This window comes from Trachypithecus francoisi, unplaced genomic scaffold (assembly GCF_009764315.1).
Source record: "Trachypithecus francoisi isolate TF-2019V2 unplaced genomic scaffold, Tfra_2.0 Lachesis_group4, whole genome shotgun sequence".
NCBI classification, from domain to species: domain Eukaryota; kingdom Metazoa; phylum Chordata; class Mammalia; order Primates; family Cercopithecidae; genus Trachypithecus; species Trachypithecus francoisi.
Genome location: NW_022681469.1, coordinates 111,987,171 through 112,004,847, shown reverse-complemented (window position 1 = coordinate 112,004,847; position 17,677 = coordinate 111,987,171). Strand labels below are relative to the sequence as shown.

At 48.0% G+C, this 17,677-nt stretch overlaps 1 protein-coding gene and 1 long non-coding RNA gene across 3 annotated transcripts; one reads left to right on the top strand and one right to left on the bottom strand.

The window, feature by feature from the left end:
- The first annotated feature begins 2,442 nt into the window (after positions 1 to 2,442).
- LOC117072739 lies at positions 2,443 to 17,331 on the top strand. 2 transcript variants are annotated; one of them, XR_004432925.1, is made up of 3 exons: positions 2,443 to 2,918; positions 3,786 to 3,863; positions 17,256 to 17,331. It is a non-coding gene; the product is annotated as an uncharacterized LOC117072739 (long non-coding RNA). The 2 variants fall into 2 exon arrangements; XR_004432926.1 differs by lacking the exon at positions 17,256 to 17,331 and adding an exon at positions 6,825 to 7,911.
- LOC117072724 (putative speedy protein E7) lies at positions 11,208 to 17,464 on the bottom strand. Its single transcript, XM_033193123.1, has 6 exons — positions 17,297 to 17,464; positions 16,210 to 16,268; positions 14,600 to 14,685; positions 12,313 to 12,556; positions 12,090 to 12,193; positions 11,208 to 11,242 (listed from the first exon to the last, which is right to left on the bottom strand). Exons 1-5 carry the CDS (start codon positions 17,364 to 17,366, stop codon positions 12,110 to 12,112), a joined length of 543 nt encoding a protein of 180 aa, XP_033049014.1. The 5' UTR covers positions 17,367 to 17,464; the 3' UTR covers positions 11,208 to 11,242; positions 12,090 to 12,109.
- Between the last annotated feature and the right edge of the window lie 213 nt (positions 17,465 to 17,677).

The window sequence follows — 17,677 nt, the reverse complement described above, 5'->3', positions numbered from 1 at the left end:
GAACTGTGTAATACGTCCCATGTATATAGGACACATTCCTGGAGTCTAAGGAGACCATGTTGATAGATAAGTGTAAGTGCCTCTTTCAGGGTGAGGTGGAATTCTGCTGGTGTGCTTATGTGTGCATTACCTGTTGTGTGTGATTATGTGGGTTCCCTAAGCACAGCAGATTTCTTTTCAGGGAGCAGTAGAATTCTTCCACGCCCCCATACCTAGCTGCAGAGGAGCACCCGCTTCAACTCTTATTCATAATCAGAGGGAGGGTTACCTCCGAAGGAGAGAACGTTGCAGCCTATTGGACTAAATATATATTAAAATAACATAACTTACTTTACACAAGATAATATTTCTCTCTCCAAAGTCAGTTTCTCTGGATACCAGCATATAAAAAACACAGTGTGGGAATTTTACATTGTTTTACACCACTAAGTTTGTGGTATTTTGTTCCAGCAGCAATAGAAATCTAACACGGTGATTAAGAACATGACTTTTTGCGCGGGTGCAGTGGCTCACGCCTGTAATCCTAGCACTTTGGGAGGCTGAGGCAGGTGGATCACCTGAGGTCAAGAGTTTGAGACCAGCTAGTCAACATGGTGAAACCCTGTCTCTACAAAAAATACAAAAATTACCTGGGCATAGTGGCTCACACCTGTAGTCAAGCTGCTCAGGAGTCTGAGGTGGGAGCCACTGCATTTCAACCTGGGCAACAGAGTAAGACCCCATCTCAAAAAGCGTGGGGGCTTTTTACATCCCCAACCATATGTAAGACACATTGACATCTGTCTGGCATATGCTAAGAACTTGCCCAAAAGTACCTAACTTAGGTCTAATCATGAGACAAATCAAATTGAGAGACACTCTACAAACTTACTGGCCAGTACTTTTCAAAAGTGTCAGGGCTGTAAAAGACCAAGAAATACTGAGAAACTCAGGTTGGAAGAGACTAAGGAGACATGACGACTAGATGCCTTGTGGGATCCTGGGCCAGAAGAGAAGACATGAGTGGAAAGACTGGTCCCATTAATGGTAGCAGACCACTGTCAACTTCCTGGTTTTGACATAAGATGTTAACATTAGGGGCCGGGCATGGTGGCTCACACCTGTAATACCAGCACTTTGGGAGGCCAAGGTGGGCGGATCACCTGAGGTCAGGAGTTCAAGACCAGCCTGACCAACATGGAGAAACCCCATCTCTACTAGAGTACAAAATTAGCCAGGCCTGGTGGCGCGTGCCTATAATCTCAGCTACTGGGAAGGCTGAGGCAGGAGAACTGGTTGAATCCGGGAGGCAGAGGTTGTGGTGAGCTCAGATTGTGCCGTTGCTCTCCAGCCTGGGCAACAAGAGGGAAACTGCATCTCAAAAAAAGGAAAAGAAATAGGCCAGGTGCGGTGGCTCATGCCTGTAATCCCAGCACTTTGGGAGGCTGAGTTGGGCAGATCATGAGGTCAGGAGTTCGAGACTAGCCTGGCCAACATGGGGGAACCCCCATCTGCACTAAAAATACAAAAATTAGCCAGGTGTGGTGGTGGGTGCCTGTAATCCAGCTACTCAGGAGGCTGAGTGAGCCAAGATCGCACCACTGCACTCCAGCCTTGGGGACAGGGCAAGACTCTGTCTCAGAAAAATTAATAAATAAATAAAGTTTCTGTTTTTTCAAAGAGCATGACCTTTGGAGTCAAGCAGAATGCATTGGGCCATGCCCCCCAGCAGCCATACCAGCTCTGTGATCTTGAGTAAAATAAATGCCTTAAGTCTCAGTTTCTTCCTCTGTAAAATGGAAATAATCATAGCATTGTGTTGAAAGCTAAATGAGGTGATGAGTTTAATGAACTTATTGTTAGACACATGGTAAATGCCTCATAAATTTTAGCTAGTTATTTTTAGGATGTGTTTTTCCATTTGTTTTCTTTGGTGTCTGTCTTTCATTCATGTGGGACGCATTCCTCATGTCTGACACTCTTTGTTCATGTTAAAGAGCTGTTGGAAAGCTGTGTGAGTAGTGGGGCTTATAGAGCAGTGGGTTTGACTCTAGGTGCCTGGGAGCCAGTTAGCTTTTCTATTATAAACCTGAATGGCCCTTAAGTCTCTTCCCTGGGGTGATTCAGTCTGCCTGCTGCCTAGTGGGTGTGAGCCCATTTTCCAACATTCTGAAACTGAGTGGGAGGAAGGGGCTGGAGAATTCTCTGTTCATTATGCAGACTTCATTTCAGACTCTGACTTCAGGCCCCCTCAGCTGCTCTCCTTTGACTGGTTCCCAGGCCAGAGCCTTGTGGTCCAGCTGTTCAGATCTTCCTCATTTCTCTCAGAGTCAGCCAGTTCTTTCTGAAGGGGGTAGGAACTAGAGGCTCCACCCATCTCCCTGTTTTCAGTTCATTACTTTGAGTCCTCCCCCTCTCCCCACCACTCAGCTCTGCTTTCCAGAAGGTCTCCAGCTTTCTAGTATCTGTAGAGGGGCCAACTTCTCCCCAGCATCTCCTTTTCAGACCCTAAGCTATGGGCTTCTCTGGTCTGCTAAGCCATTTACCCTTCCTCCACTTTCAACCTCTGTGGATTGTGATTTGGGCTGATAGAGATCCTCTAGTGATACCAAAAATGTACTGGATTTTTGTTTCATGGTTTCCATGATTTAATTGTGATTTCTTAGAGACGAACAGGCAGAGAGATCTTTGCTCTACTGTCTCAGGATCTATGTTTTTAACCACTGACGCTTTTTATTTTTCTATAAATGGTATTGATTTTTTTCTTCTTTGCCTGTTCACCTTTTTCTAGTCGGAGCTCAGCTGCGTGGAAGGCAGCTGCACGTGTTCGTTCCCAACCAGTGAGCTGGAGAAGGTGCTCCCCAGACCATCCTATATAAGTACTATGAACGAAAAGCCGAGGAGGAGGTTGCAGCAGCCTACGCCAATGAGCTTGTCGGGTTCGTTCTCAGGCAGAGCATGCCATCTGCCAACCTTTCCCCATTGTGAAAACTACCTGGGCACTTGCATCAGATGATGAAATTGAGTGTATCTTCCAGGTTTTTGGCATTTCTTGCTGAGAATAAGATTATCAATAATATTTATTTATTTATTTTACTTTTTAACACCTTGAAACCATTGAGTAACCAGTAATTTTGTTAATGGAAAACTGCAGCTCAAATTTCTTTCTTTCTTCTTTTTTTTCACTCCCAGGCTGGAGTGCAGTGGTGCAGTCTCGGCTCACTACCACCTCCGCCTCCCAAGTTCAAGCATTTCTCATGCCTCAGTCTCCCGAGTAGCGTGGATTACAGGTGTGCACCACCACGTCTAACTTTTTTTTTTTTTTTTGTATTTTGATAGAGACAGGGTTTTGCCATGTTGACCAGGCTGGTCTCAAACTCCTGACCTCAAGTGATCCCCACCATGGCCTCCCAAAGTGCAGGGACTACAGGTGTGAGCCACCGCTCCGGCCTGCAGCTCAAACTTCTGTCTACATATCTTGGCACCCCCTGATCTTCTGGCCCGTAGATACAATCATGGTGCCCTGGGCTGCAGGGAAATCGGTATATGCAAGGAGTTCTCATTGAGATTGGGTGTGTTATTGAGTGGTTTATATTGAGTCAGGACCGCAGGTGGTGCTTATGTTTCCTGATAAGAGCCAGCACAAAGAAGAGGCTCAATCTGTGTTTTGAGGAAATCTAAGGAGTATAAAGGGGATGTGCATTTCCAGCTCAAAACTCCATCTTCATATGAACAGCCACATGGAGCTGGAACCAAGTCAGTCTTTAATGTTTGAAGGAATGTCACTTCTGCTGTTCTGACTGTAGGTGCCCCTCCTGTAGCTTTCCTGCTCTGTTGGACAGTGATGTGAAGAGGTTCAGCTGTCCTAATCCTCGCTGCAAAAGGTAGGGACGCAAATTTTTTCTAGATATATACTATGGTATTATAGGCTGCCCTCATGGCCCAGATATCTGCTGTTTACCTGACCGCTGATGTATAAGGAGGATTTGAGTGCTTTCCTTTTCATAAGCAAATGAGGATGAGTACTTTGTGAGTAACGGTTGACATGGTTACTGAGACGGCAGCCGCTCATGCCACTCCAGGTACAAAGCTCTGGATTCCTGTTTATATCATCTTCTTAGGACAGATACTATAATGTAAAGTGGGAAGTGTTCAGTTTCTCTTCCACTGTGTCAATTTTTCTTGCTTGCTTTTTCACCACCTGTGCTCAAATACCCCCGTTACCCCTTCCCAAAAACGCCATTTCTTTTTTTTTGAGACAGTTTTCTACAACTAGTGCAGTGGCCGATCTACTCCCTGCACTCCTCCTGTTTAAGCCATTACTCCTCAGCCTCCCATAGCTGGACACGCCCGCCTTCGCCAGTTTTTTTTTTGTATTTTGTCACATTCACCGTATTCAGGAGTCTCGATCTCCTGACTCGTGATCCGCCCGTTGCTCAAATGCTGGGATTACACTCCACGGCACTTTTGCCATTTTCAAAGTTCGACGACGTCTTTGATAAAGAACTGGCGTCATAGTGGCTCCATCACATCTAGTAGGTTATTTATTTAACTGTTTCTCCTCATAAGAACTGACTGTATCAGGTGGGAACAGGTCACTGCACTCAAGGGCAGTGACCTTTATTGTGTCTGTGGCAGAGTTGTATCAGTATCATTGCTGTGAACTGTCCAATGCCAAGCATGTTTTCTGTTAGGACGTTTTAAGCAAGACTCTAAAGTTCATGTGAGAATTGCAGTCTCAATTATATTTAAGATTGAATAGATTTTGTGTTCGTAATTCCATCTGAATACACATAGCTAGCAACTCCTGAGAGGAAACTCAGAGTATATGTACCTATTAGAAGTGGGAGGAATTACATGTTCTTTCACACTACTGACTGCCTGAATTTAAACCTTAAAGCTCGTTCCCACTCACCCACCCAGTCCCCTTCATCTCCCTGTCACGTGCACACACACCACACATGAACACACAACACACCACCCATGCACTCACACCACACATACACACCACACATGCACACACACCACCATGCACTCACACCACACATGCACCACACCACACATGCACACACACCACACATGCGCTCACACCAGTGCACTCACACCAATGCACTCACACACACGTGCACATACCACACATGCGCACACACACACATGCACACACCACACATGCACACACACACCTGCACTCACACCAAATGCACACACACCATACATGCACTCACACACACCTGTGCTCACACCACACATGCGCTCGTAGCACACATGCACACACATCGCATGCACACACGCCACACATGGAAATAGATCTCCCTTACACAACTGGGGGCTGTGTCAGGTTTTATAAGCATGCGGTAATGAGGTGTGATTTGATTGGATCTTGCAATAAAGTCATGCTGGGCTGTGTGATCTGATTGGATCCTGCCATGGGGGGCACCAGAACTCCATCTGATTGGATCCTGGCTCCTGCCATGGGGTGTCCGGTTCTTAAATCAGTTCCAGCTCTTCAGGCCGAGCTCTTAGTTTCCACTCCGTGGTGGCATGCTTGGTTAACCTGAGAATGCACAGGGTACATGACCTTTAACCTGCAGGTCCATGGCAATTGAAAAGCAACTGACAACTTCATTACATAAAAGTTGAACTGAGCCAGGTGCAGTGACTCATGCCTGTAATCCCAACACTCTGGGATGCCTAAGCAGGTGGATCACCTGAGGTCAGGAGTTCAAGACCAGCCTGGTCAGAATGGTGATTACCCTTCTAATCCCAGCTATTCCGGAGGCTGAGGCAGCAGAATCGCTTGAACCTAGGAGGTGGAGGTTGCAGTGAGCTGAGATTGTGCCATTGCACTCCAGCCTGAGTGACAAGAGCAGTCAACGCGTCAAAAAAAAAAAAAACAGTTGAACTAGATTTGGTCTGATGCAGTTGCAGATTTACAAACCGCGCCCCCACCCTCTTGCCTACACCTTCCACTCTTCATTGTTGAGGGATTAGGGATGGAGGTCATGTGTCTGTACTGACTTCATGCTGACCAGGAGCACTGAGTCCCCTAAAGTGAGAGGAAAGTGAGAGGACTGAAACTCTTGAGCTTCTGAGTTCATATGAGTTCTGGGGTCACCTGGAGTAGCTTGAAGGGCTGGTATTGTAATACAAGCTGAAGATGGAAGTGTTGGAGCCTGAAGGGCAGATAGCTCACTATCCATTTAAATAAATAGGACCGAAAAGTAACAGAACAGTGGCCACGAGGGGCCCCATCAGAGGAAGAAACCAGGTGAGGTGTGGTATAGTGGACTCAACTGCCTTCTGAATCTCAGTGGTTGGCCAGGTGCGGTGGCTCATGCCTGTAATTCCAGCAAAGGAAAAGCCGAGACAGGGTGATCATGAGGTCAGGAGTTCAAGACCAGCCTGGCAAACTTGGGGAAGCCCCGTCTACTAAAAATACAAAATTAGCCAGACATGGTAGCGTGTGCGTGTGCTGTAGTCCCAGCTACTCGGGAGGCTGAGGCAGGAGAATCACTTGAACCTGGGAGGCAGAGGTTGCAGTGAGCCGAGATTGTGCCACTGCACTCCAGCCTAGGTAACAGAGTGGGACTCCATCTCAGTCAATCAATCTCAGTAGTTGAACTACCGTTGATATGGTTCAGCTATGTATCCCCACCAAATCATGTCAAATTGTAATTGCCAGTGTTGAGGGAGAAACCTGATGGAAGGTGATTGCCTTATAGGGGCCGACCTCCCCGCTTGCTGTTCTCATGATAGTGAGTGAGGGCTCATGGGATTTGGTTGTTTAAAAGCATGCAGTACCTCGCTCTTCACTCTCTCTGTCTCTCCTGCTCCACCATGGCCAGACGTGCCTGCTTCTCCTTCGCCTCCTGCCATGATTGTCAGTTTCCTGAGGCCTCCCCAGCCACCCTTCCTGTACAGCCTGCAGAACCGTGAGTCGATTAAACCTCTTTTCTTGATAGATTACCCAGTTTCTGGTAGTTCTTTATAACAGTATGAAAACAGACTAATGGACCCTTCTGGTTGAGGGAATACAGCCATCTCTACTTGTTTGACTATTTCCTTCCTGTTCATCTCTATTTCCCAGGAGGTGTTTATCCAAGTGCAATAGGAGGTATTGGTGACCGCACAGTCCCCTCAGTGTTCTGCTAGTGAATAGTTGAAGGTTGATCAGTGATCTCTCCTGCATTTTCAGTCTGGCATGGAAAAGCCCCCGTGTAACTGGTAAAGGTATCAGTGAGCACCAGGAGGTATCTAAATCCACCAGGAGCCATAGGCATCACATTGACGTCCATTTACCAGTCTTCCCTGGCAAGATTCTTCTGAATTGTACTGCCTTGGCCAAAAGAGGTATGGGAGGGGCTGGGCGCAGTGACTCACACCTGTAATCCCAGTATTTTGGGAGACCAATTCGGGTGGCTCATGAGAGGTCAGGGGTTCCAGACCATCCTGGCCACATCCCATCTCTACTAAAAATACAAAAAGTTAGCTGGGTTTGGTGGTGGGTGCCTGTAATCCCAGCTACTCAGGAGGCTGAGGCAGGATAATCACTTGAACCTGGGAGGAGGAGGTGGCAGTGAGCCGAGATTGCGTGATTGCACTCCAGCCTGGGCAACAAGACAGAAACTTCATCTCAACAAAATAAAAAAAGAAGTCTGGGTGCGGTGGCTCACGCTTGTAATCCCAGCGCTTTGGGAGGCCAAGGTGGGTGGATCACGAGGTCAGGAATTCAAGACCAGCCTGGCCTAGATGGTGAAACCCTGTCTCTACTAAAAATACAAATATTAACTGGGCATGGTGGCACGCCCCTGTAATCTCAGCTACTTAGAAGTCTGATGCGGGAGAACTGCTAATACCGGGAGGGAGAGGTCGCAGTGAGCTGAGATTGCAGCACTGCACTCTAGCCTGGGCGACAGAGCAAGACTCCGCCTCAAAAAAAGTGAAGGAAAGAGAAGAGGAAGTTTCCCAGGGAAGTACCTTGGCTTATTTCATAAAGAGGTACTGAAGGAAGCAGAGACATTTGGAGGACTTTCCCACCCCGTGCACCTATTTGGGGCATGGCGTCTGAAATTTGTTATTTCAGAGTCACCCCTTTGCTGACCTTGGAAATGGACTGACTGCAGTCATCTGTTTAGGCCTCTCCATGGCCCACATCAATATCAGTATTTCTGTTTGTTGCACATTTGATTTCCTTGTTGTTGGCATTTAGGAGGCCCCTTTTTCCAGATCGCACCATGGGCATGGACCACAGAGATTGTGTCTTGTCAGTCTGTAGAAACAGTCAAGGCCTTGTCTTCTTGAACCACATCTCTGTTATTGAAACTCTAGAAGTCAGCTGGGTGTGGTGGCTATGCCTGTAATCCCAGCACCTTGAGAGGCCAAGGTGGGCAGATCACCTGAGGTCAGGAGTTCAAGACCAGCCTGGCCAACATGGCAAAACCCCGTCTCTGATACAAATACAAAAATTAGCCAAGCGTGGTGGCCACTGCACCCCAGCGACGGAGCAAGACTCCATCTCAAAAAAAAAAAAAAGAAAGAAAGAAACTATGCTTTTCTGAGTTCTGTGAGTTGTTATAGTGAATTATCAAACCTGAGGGCACCGTGGGAACCTCCAAATTTGCAGGCAGTTGGTGAGAAGTACATGTGGTCTGAGGACACCCAAGCTTGCGGCTTGCATCTAAGGCGAGGGCAGTCTAGTGGGGGCTTGTGGCCTTAACCTGTGGCATTTGACGTAACATCAGGGAGTTGACATCAGAATTGCATCACACAGGCCAGGTGCAGTAGCTCATGCTTATACTCCCAGCACTTTGGGAGGCAAGGTAAGAGGATGGCTTGAGCTTGATTCTGAGGCCACAGTGAGCCATGACCGCAGCACTGCACCCCAGTCTAGGTGACAGGACAAGACCCCAACTCCAAAAAGAAAAAAGAAAAATCACAAAGAATTGCATGGCAGACTGCCTGTCTTTAACAGGTTTAACTGTTGCAGGAACTTTTTTTTTTTTTTTTGAGAGGGGGTGAGGAGACACAATCTTTGCTGGTGATTCTCCTGCCTCAGCCTCCCAAATAGCTCAGATTACAGGAATGCACCACCACGCCTGCCTAATTTTTGTATTTTTAGTGGAGACAGGGTTTCACCATGTTGGCCAGGCTGGTCTTGAACTCTTGCTGGGATCACAGGCGTGAGCCACCATGGCTGGCCACCTTTAGAGTTTTCTTACCACCTGGTTTCCCTCTCAATATATTCTCTCATTTCCTGCTTTAAAACTCTAGCTTGGAGTCTAGGCGCAGTAGCTCATGCCTGTAATCCCAGCACTTTGGGAGGCCGAGGTGGGCGGATCACTTAAGGTCAGGAGTTGGAGACCAGCCTGGCCAACATGCTGAAACCTTGTCTTTACCATTTTTACAAAAGTTAGTCAGATGTACAGGCGGGTGCATATAGTCCCAGCTACTTGGGAGGCTGAGGCAGGAGAATTGGCTTGAACCTGGAGGTGAAAGTCGCAGGGAGCCAAGGTTGTGCCACTGCACTCCAACCTGGGAGACAGAGCGAGACTCTGTATCCAAAACAGACAAACCCTGTAGCTTGGGATCAGCCTTCTCTTCTATTGTTTGTCTTTAAAAACTAAACATTAAAAATAGATGTAAATGCTATGTTGCTGAGGCTGTCCTCAAACTCCTGGCCTCAAGTGATCCTCCCGCCATGACCTCCAAAACTGCTGGAATTGAAGGTGTGAGCACTGCACCCAGCCTTGTGTTTTATTCTATGTAAAAAACAGTACAGGATTATCTTCCAGAGCTAATTAATATGTTCAAATAACCACCAACCCCATTAAGGAAAAATGTCACTCGACAGCAAATAATCAATCCAGACCAATATGATCACACTTGCTGTGAAGGTGAGAAAAGTTCATCTTTATTACGTTTTCCCAAGAGATACACTGCACTGTTCTCTTGAAAAACATAGCTCATGTCCTCCTTTAGAACACACATCCTCTTTAAAGTAACATACAAACATGCCAATACAAGGTAAAAAATTATATTTGAATTCTCACATTTCAAACATACACTAAATATCAAATAAAAATTTATTTTTACAAGAATTTAGGGGAACTACCGCAGAGCTATAAATGTAATATATACATTAACCAAGTATCACAGATAAAAAGTGTGCTCCCTTCAGCAGCACATGTAATAATAGATAAAAAGATTGAAAGGTAAACGATTTAGGATAAAAAGAATCCTCTCTTAAAAAGGAAAACAAAATTATATTTATGTGTGTATAACAGTTATAACACCCGTCACACAACTTTATAGAAACAGCTTCTATTAGAAAATACCAGTATTTCCAAAATATTTAAAATAAATGTAGTAATAATTCTATGCCCATCTTTTTCAAAATAAACCAATAAAATATATAGTATATATTAGACATGTTAGTATATATATCTAAGACATGTTAAAAATCACAACTGAATTCTCACAATTCAGTCACAAACCTAAACAACAAATAAAAATGTCTAAGATGAAAACTTAGGGGAACTACCAATAGCTATAAATAGAAGAGATTATTATGTAAGTATCCTAGATAAAAAGTGTCCTCGCTTCAGAGGTACATATAATACTACAGAAAACAATTTAAAGATAAAAGATTTAGGATAAAAAGAATTCTGTCTTAAAAATGAAAAGAAAATTATCTTTATGTATATGTAACAGCTATAACTCATCAAAAAACTCGACAGGAACAGCATGTTTTCAAAAGTACAACAATTTCCAAACTATTTAAAACAAACCTATTAATAATGCAATGGCCCACATTTTCCAAACAAACCAATAAAATGCGTAGTGTGCATGAAGCTATCTGATACGGTCTATGGCACTCATATTTCACACAGAATTCCGTGCCAATCTGAGTGTCTGCCCTGTGCCTTCAAATGCTCCAGGACTGTGGCAACCAAGTCCATAGGAAACAGGACCTCCAGGTCCCACCCCAGGGAGGTTGGAATTCAGCAATATCAAAAGGGAGGTGGTGCCGCAGGAAGGGGTGGAGCCAGAAACACCCCTGGTTTCTCACTGTTCTCTATGGATTCCTAGAAGTAGCCCCCCGGTCCTAAGAGGACAACGTGATCACTGTATTCAGCTCCTTTTAGAACAGTCCAGGTTCTTCTAGATGATCTGCACAAATGGCTCCTCTCCTCCTTCCTAGTGTCTCCCATTAGCGTTGGAATAGAGTTTTGCTGAAAATCCGCATCTCCCCGGGCCCGGTGTTCTGGAAGTGAGAGAGGATGTCACACTTCAGGGAGGCAGCTCTCTAGACAGGAAGGTTATTCACATCCCACGTCAAGTCTAACTAGAGTTCAGAGCAATTGGGAAATGCAATTTTATCTCCTGACTTTCTTTCTATACCCTGCTTCTGAACCATTGTGTTCAACTGTGATACTTACACTTGGGACCCTGACTCCAAAACTCACTCAGTACACCCAAAGTCAGCCCCAGTGATCTTCATAGCAAGGACTTTGGGTGGGTCTGCCCAGGCAGTAGGGCACCCTCAGAGAATGTGGCTTTGGACCTCATCACAGCTGGGACCTTTTGGGTCACTTCAGAGCTAAACTTGTAACCATGCTAGATCTGTTTCTAATGTGACAACATCACGAACCACGAGTCCAGAAGCCTAATCCATAATCCTACCTCCTCATGATGAAGTCTCATGCTCTGCTCAACGTGGTCAGCTGCACAAGATGTAAACCAAAGCTCCACTGAACCCTCAAACCAAATGGGTAACTCAAGTGCGTCAATCATAGTGAACCTCCCGGAACTCAGTATTTGTGATTATTTTTGAGTCAGGGTCTCACTCTGTCGCCCGGGGTGGAGTGCTGTGGCAGGATCGGGGCTCCCTGCAGCCCTGACCTCCCAGGCTCCAGCGATCCTCCCGCCTCAGCCTCCTGAGTAGTTGGGAGTAGAGATGCCTCCCACATCGCCTAGCTAATTTTTGTATTTTTGGTGAGAGGGAATCTTGCCCCGTTGCCCAGGCTTGAAGCTGGATCAAGCAATTGGTTCCTCGGATTTCAGAAATATACCCCAATATTCTTTCTTTACTCCGGAGGATGCAGATGTACCTTCTCTCAGGCCGATGACCTCAGGCCTCCATGGTCCCTGGACCTCTAGGAAAGGTGGCGCGATCTCGCGCCCACACCCAGTGCTCTGGGTCATAAGCCTGGATCTGGAAAAACAAACACCCTTTGACAAGATGGGGACTCGCCAGGATACCCCTCTCTCCCCTCGTCCAGCCTCCAGCCCACCCGATTCCTCCCCATATCCACCTCCCCACGCCCCACCCACCTCCTCCAACTCCTCCAGGGAAACCCAGGCCCTGAAGCCCATGGAACGGAAGAACTGGAACCGAAGCTTATGGAACAAGGCTTTCTGAGCGCGATTCTTCCTGGCCCTCCAGCGAATGGTAGGGAAAAACTGGATCCGATGCTTACGGAACCAGGGTATCTGAGAGCGGTACTTCCTGTACAGGAAGTAGATGATGTTTTGTTTGGGGGTCTCGCTGTCCTCCTCCATGTCATTGGCCAGGTAGCTGGGGACAGAAATCAGGTTACTGCTTAGGGGCACCACCAGGAGAGACCTCTGGCTGACGTCAGCTTCCCAGAGGAGGGCAGGGGACTGTCCTCAGCTCAGGACTGGCACCCACCCTGCAGAGAGTCACGCCTTCCTCAGAGGGCTCTGCTGGACAGAGACCTGCTGAAGGGCGTCTCCCACTCCTTCAGGATAGAGACAAAAACCCAACTGGTGACTGAGAGTGGTGGCTTACGCGTGGAACCCCAGCACATTGGGAGGCTGAAGCAGGAGGATCACTTGAGGCCAGGAGTTTGAGATGGGCCTGGGCAACATTGCAAGACCCTCGTCTCTATTAAAAATATAAAATATATGCCGGACGTGGCGGCTCATGCCTGTAATCCTAGCACTTTGGAAGGCTGAAGCAGGTGGATTGCTTGAGACCAGGAGTTTGAGACCAGCCTGGTCAACATGGAGAAACCCCATCTCTCCTAAAAATGTAAAAATCAGCTTGGTGTGGTGGCACAGCCATTAGTTCTAGCTACTCAAGAGGCTGAAGCATAAGAATTGTGTGAACCTAGGAGGCAGAGGTTGCAGTGAGCCGAGATTGGGCCACTCCATTCCAGCCTGAGGGGCACAGCAACACTCTGTCTCAATAAATAAATAACTGTCCAGGTGTGGTGGTACAGCCCTGTAGTCGGAGTTAATCAAGAGGCTGAGGTGGGAGGATCGCTTGAGTCCAGGATATGGAGGCTGCACTGAACTATGATCTCAACACTGCACTCCAGCTTGGGGGACAGGGCAAGTCTGTCTCAAAAAAATAAAAGAAATTGGATACATTGATATTTTGCCAGGACCCTGCCTTCTACAGGCATCTAGTCTAATGGGACTGGGAGTAATCAGGGCAGATGACCTAATCCCAATGTCACATTATCATAGGATGTAACTGGAGAGCTACGATATGCCGAAGTTGGAAGATGAGGGAAGGCACGACAGAGGCTGTGGGGTCAACTGACTTCAAGGAATGTGTCCTTCCCTTCAGAACGACATGTGTGCGGGACACCCAGACAGAAAACACAAACGCAAAGTCAGTGGAGGGCATTTGGAAGGAGCAGTGAAGCCAAGCCAGGAAACACCCAGATGGCGAGCCAGTGTGGTTGTAGAGATTGTAGAGAGGGTGGAATTGGCACTGTGGACCTTGGCCCCGATTTAGAAAGACATCTGCTAAGGAAGTTGTTCAGGTGGGCAGTGAGGGCATTGTGCTTTGGAAAGATGCTCCGGCTGCACTAGGAAGCCCCCTGGCTTGGGGAGAGACTCCAGGAGACCCCGTCAGGGAGCATTTGACAGTGGATTCGAGTCACGCAGGGGGGACTTGAACTGTGATCTCCGTCATGGGAACCCGGAGGAGGTCGATGGCATTTGCGGTTGATGTGGGAGGGAGAGAGAAGAACCAGAAAGGCTGCTTGCTGGAGGAACTGTCGTGTCCGCTCCTCCGCTCCTTTTCCCTTTTCTTCTCCCCTTAGGAGTGGTTTATGGTTCCTTTTGTTTTTTTCTTTTATTTGTACAGCGGGGTTGGAGGGTTTTTTTTTGGCTTTTTTTTTGTGGGGGGGGGGGGGAAAGTCTTGCTCTGTCACCCAGGTGGTTGTGCAGTAGCTCAACCTTAACTTACTGCAACCTCCACCTCCTGGGTTCAAAGGGTTCTCTTGCCTCAGCCTCCTGAGTAGCTGGGATTACAGGTGCACACCACCATGCCCAGCTAATTTTTCTACTTTTAGTAGAGATGGGGTTTGGCCATGTTGGCCAGGCTGGTCTCAAACTCCTGACCTCAGGTGATCCACCTGCCTCGGCCTCCCAAAATGCTGGTAATATAGGCATGAGCCACTGCACCCAGCCTGAGTTTCTTTTTAGAAACAACAGTCTAAGAACAAGATAGTATAATCCTGTCTTTTTTGTACACAGAGTAAAGAGGACAAGTAGGTGAAAGGATATGAAAGGCTGGAATCCCACTTCCCCCGCTGTCCCAGGGCATTGGATATTGACGGATAGGAGGAAGCAAACCACTCACAGAGCCAGGAAGAAATGAATGCGTTGGTATTGCCAGGAGAAGAGGCCGGCCCGGCTAAAATATGCTATGACCATAGCCAGGAGGTACTGATGGAGAGAAAGGAACACAAAAAGGGAGAGGTCACATCTTGGAAGAGGAAGATTGTGGAGAGGGGGAATGAGGGTCTGGGGAAAGGCTGCACCTCAAAGAAGGGACCTCAGTGTTGGGGTAGCTGTACTCATTTGGAAATGGCGGGGTGGAGGGATATTCGAAGATCGGATGCAAATCCGAGAAGTCGGAGGAAGGGTTTTTGGTGATGCTCCCAGGATGGTGGGTTCTGATGGGATCTTTGCAGGGGGTGTGTCTAGGTGGGCTGGTGTCAGGAGGGTCTTTTTTGTGCCAGGCAGAGAACTGTCCCAAAGAGCAGAGAGTAGAGGGGCCAGGAGCTTCAGGGCTGCGGCCAGACTGTGGCCTAGGGCTCAGATCCCAGAGGACCCCTAGGAGAGGCAGGGACTATTCATTCACTTGGCAAGAGACCAGGAGAGTCCTGAGGGAGATGCTGACATCATAAAAAGACCAAGAATAGCCGGGAGTGGTGGCTCGAGCCTGTGATGCCAGTACTTTGAGAGGTGGAGCCAGGAGGATCATGTGAGCCCAGTGTTTCGAGAACAACCTGGGCAACATAGACCCTGTTTCTACAAAGATTTCAAAAATTAGTTGGGCATGGTAGCATGTGCTAGTCCCAGCTCCTCAGGAGACTGAGGCAAGAGGATTGCTTGAGCCCAGGAATTAGAGGCTTCAGTGAGCTGTGATCATGCCACTGCACTCCATCCTGGGGAGCAGAGCTAGACTCTGTCTCAGAAAAAAAAAAAAAAAAAATGTGTGGGGTGGCCGGGTGCGGTAGGTCAAGCCTATAATCCCAGCACTTTGGAAGGCCGAGACGGGCGGATCACGAGGTAAGGAGATTGAGACCATCCTGGCTCCCCGTCTCTACTAAAAAATACAAAAAACTAGCCAGGCGAGGTGGCGGGCACCTGTAGTCCCAGATGCTTGGGAGGCTTAGGCAGGAGAATGGCGTGAACCCGGGAGGCCAAGCTTGCAGTGAGCTGAGATCCAGCCACTGCACTCCAGCCTGGGCGACAGAGCGAGAATCCGTATTAAAAAAAAAAAAAAATGTGTGGGTGCCAAGACTCAAGACTGTGGGAGCTGATCTGGCACAGTGGCTGATGTCTGTAATTTCAGCACTTTGGGAGGCCAAGGTGGGTGGATCACCTGAGGTCACGTGTTCAGGACCAACCCGGCCAACATGGCAAAACCCCGTCTCTACTAAAAACACAAAAATCAGCCAGGCGTGGTGGTTCACGTCTGTAATCCCAGCTGTTTGGAGGCTGAGGCAGGAGAATCACTTGAACCCGGGAGGCGTCGGCTGCAGTGAGTCAAGATCAAGACACTGCCCTTCAAGCTGGGCAAGACTCTATCTCACACACACACACAAACACACACACACACACAAAAGACTGTAGGAGTATCTGGTGGGAGGTGGTGGAGGGAGAACTGTGGGTTTGGAAGCGGTGCCCTCCCCCGGGCCGTGCATTAGAACAGGAGCACAGTTACATGGAGAACAACCTTACCTTGTCCGACACCCTCAGATATTTGTCCCAGGCCAGGAATCTTTTAATGACAGGATCCTCTGTGATTAGAGAGCAGATGTCAGCATGAGAAGCAGGACAGGGTTTCCGTGGGAGCAGCAGGGCAGCGAGGAGAAGTGTGCCTCCTGGGGGGAAGTCTCAGGATTTGGCCACGGGTGAGGGGGATGTGAGAGGGGAGAATGAGTTTCACTGGGCAAGGGAGAGAGGCTCCTGCTCTGAGACTCCCCTGGGAAGAGGCTGAAGGAGGCCCTGGGTGTGAGAATCTACAGGATGTGGGGCTGGGAATGAGCCAGGACGTCCTCCCAGCAGACCCGGAGGGACCGCTGCAGAGTCATAAAGGAATTCCCATCATTTCCTCATGAGACAGTCACATCAGGGTGTGACCATGGCCTTGGTATGCCCACTATGGATGGAGACACTTAGGTTTAGAAAAGTTAGTAAGAGACATTAAGTTTCAGAGGGCAGAGCTGAAACGGCTGTCTTTGTTTACTGATTTTGTTTTTCTTTATTTGATTTTTATTTATTTATTAATTTATTTTGAGACAGAGTCTTGCTCTGTGGGCCAGGCTGGAATGCAGTGGTGCGATCTCGGGTCACTGCAACCTCTGCCTCCCAGGTTTAAGCGATTCTCCTGTCTCAGCCTCCCTGGTAGCTGGGATTACAGGCATGAGCTACCATGCCCAACCTTGGTTTTTCTTTTGAGACAGTGTTTTGCTCTGTCACCCAGGCTGGAGCGCAGTGGTGCAGTCATAGCTCATTACATCCTCAAAGTCCTGAGTTCAAGCAATCCTCTTGCCTCAGCCTCCCAACGTGCTGGGATCTCAAGCATGAGCCACCACGCCTGGCCCGAAACCAAACTTTCTTATCCCAAGCACTGACCTTTATCAAGTCTAGCCTAATCCTCTATCGTCTCCTAGGTGTCCCTCATTAGTGATCACTTCAGAGTCCTCCCACATGGAGAGCTCACCCAGTAGGGGCATATTGTTTCCATTGGAAAAGTGTGGTTATTGGAAGTTTCCTCTTTTTAGAAAGAACAGGATTGGAGGTGCTCTCTGGGGTGTCCTCCTACCAAGCAGCCTGTTGAAGGCCTCGTGGTGTTCGGGGAGTACGGGCGACACTCGCCGTCGCTTCAGCTTCATCTTGAGGCCACACAGCGTCTCCGCCACCCAGGTCTCCTCAGGCTCAGGGGCGAGCTCCTTCTCTGGCTCCTCCTCAGATTGGTCCAACCACTCCCTCTTCCTTTTCCAGCAAAGGGACCTACATGAGGGGCTGAGATCTACCCCAAGGGCTGAGTAAAGAAACCAGACCACCGTGTAATGCTTCTGCAATTGATCACCTTAGACCCCGACCCCAAACCCCAAAGCACTCTCCATCCTCCCCAGCCTCGCAGACTGCTGACTTCTCCAAGCCATCTTTCCTTCTGTCTGTCTCCTCTGCTGAGCCCCATGTG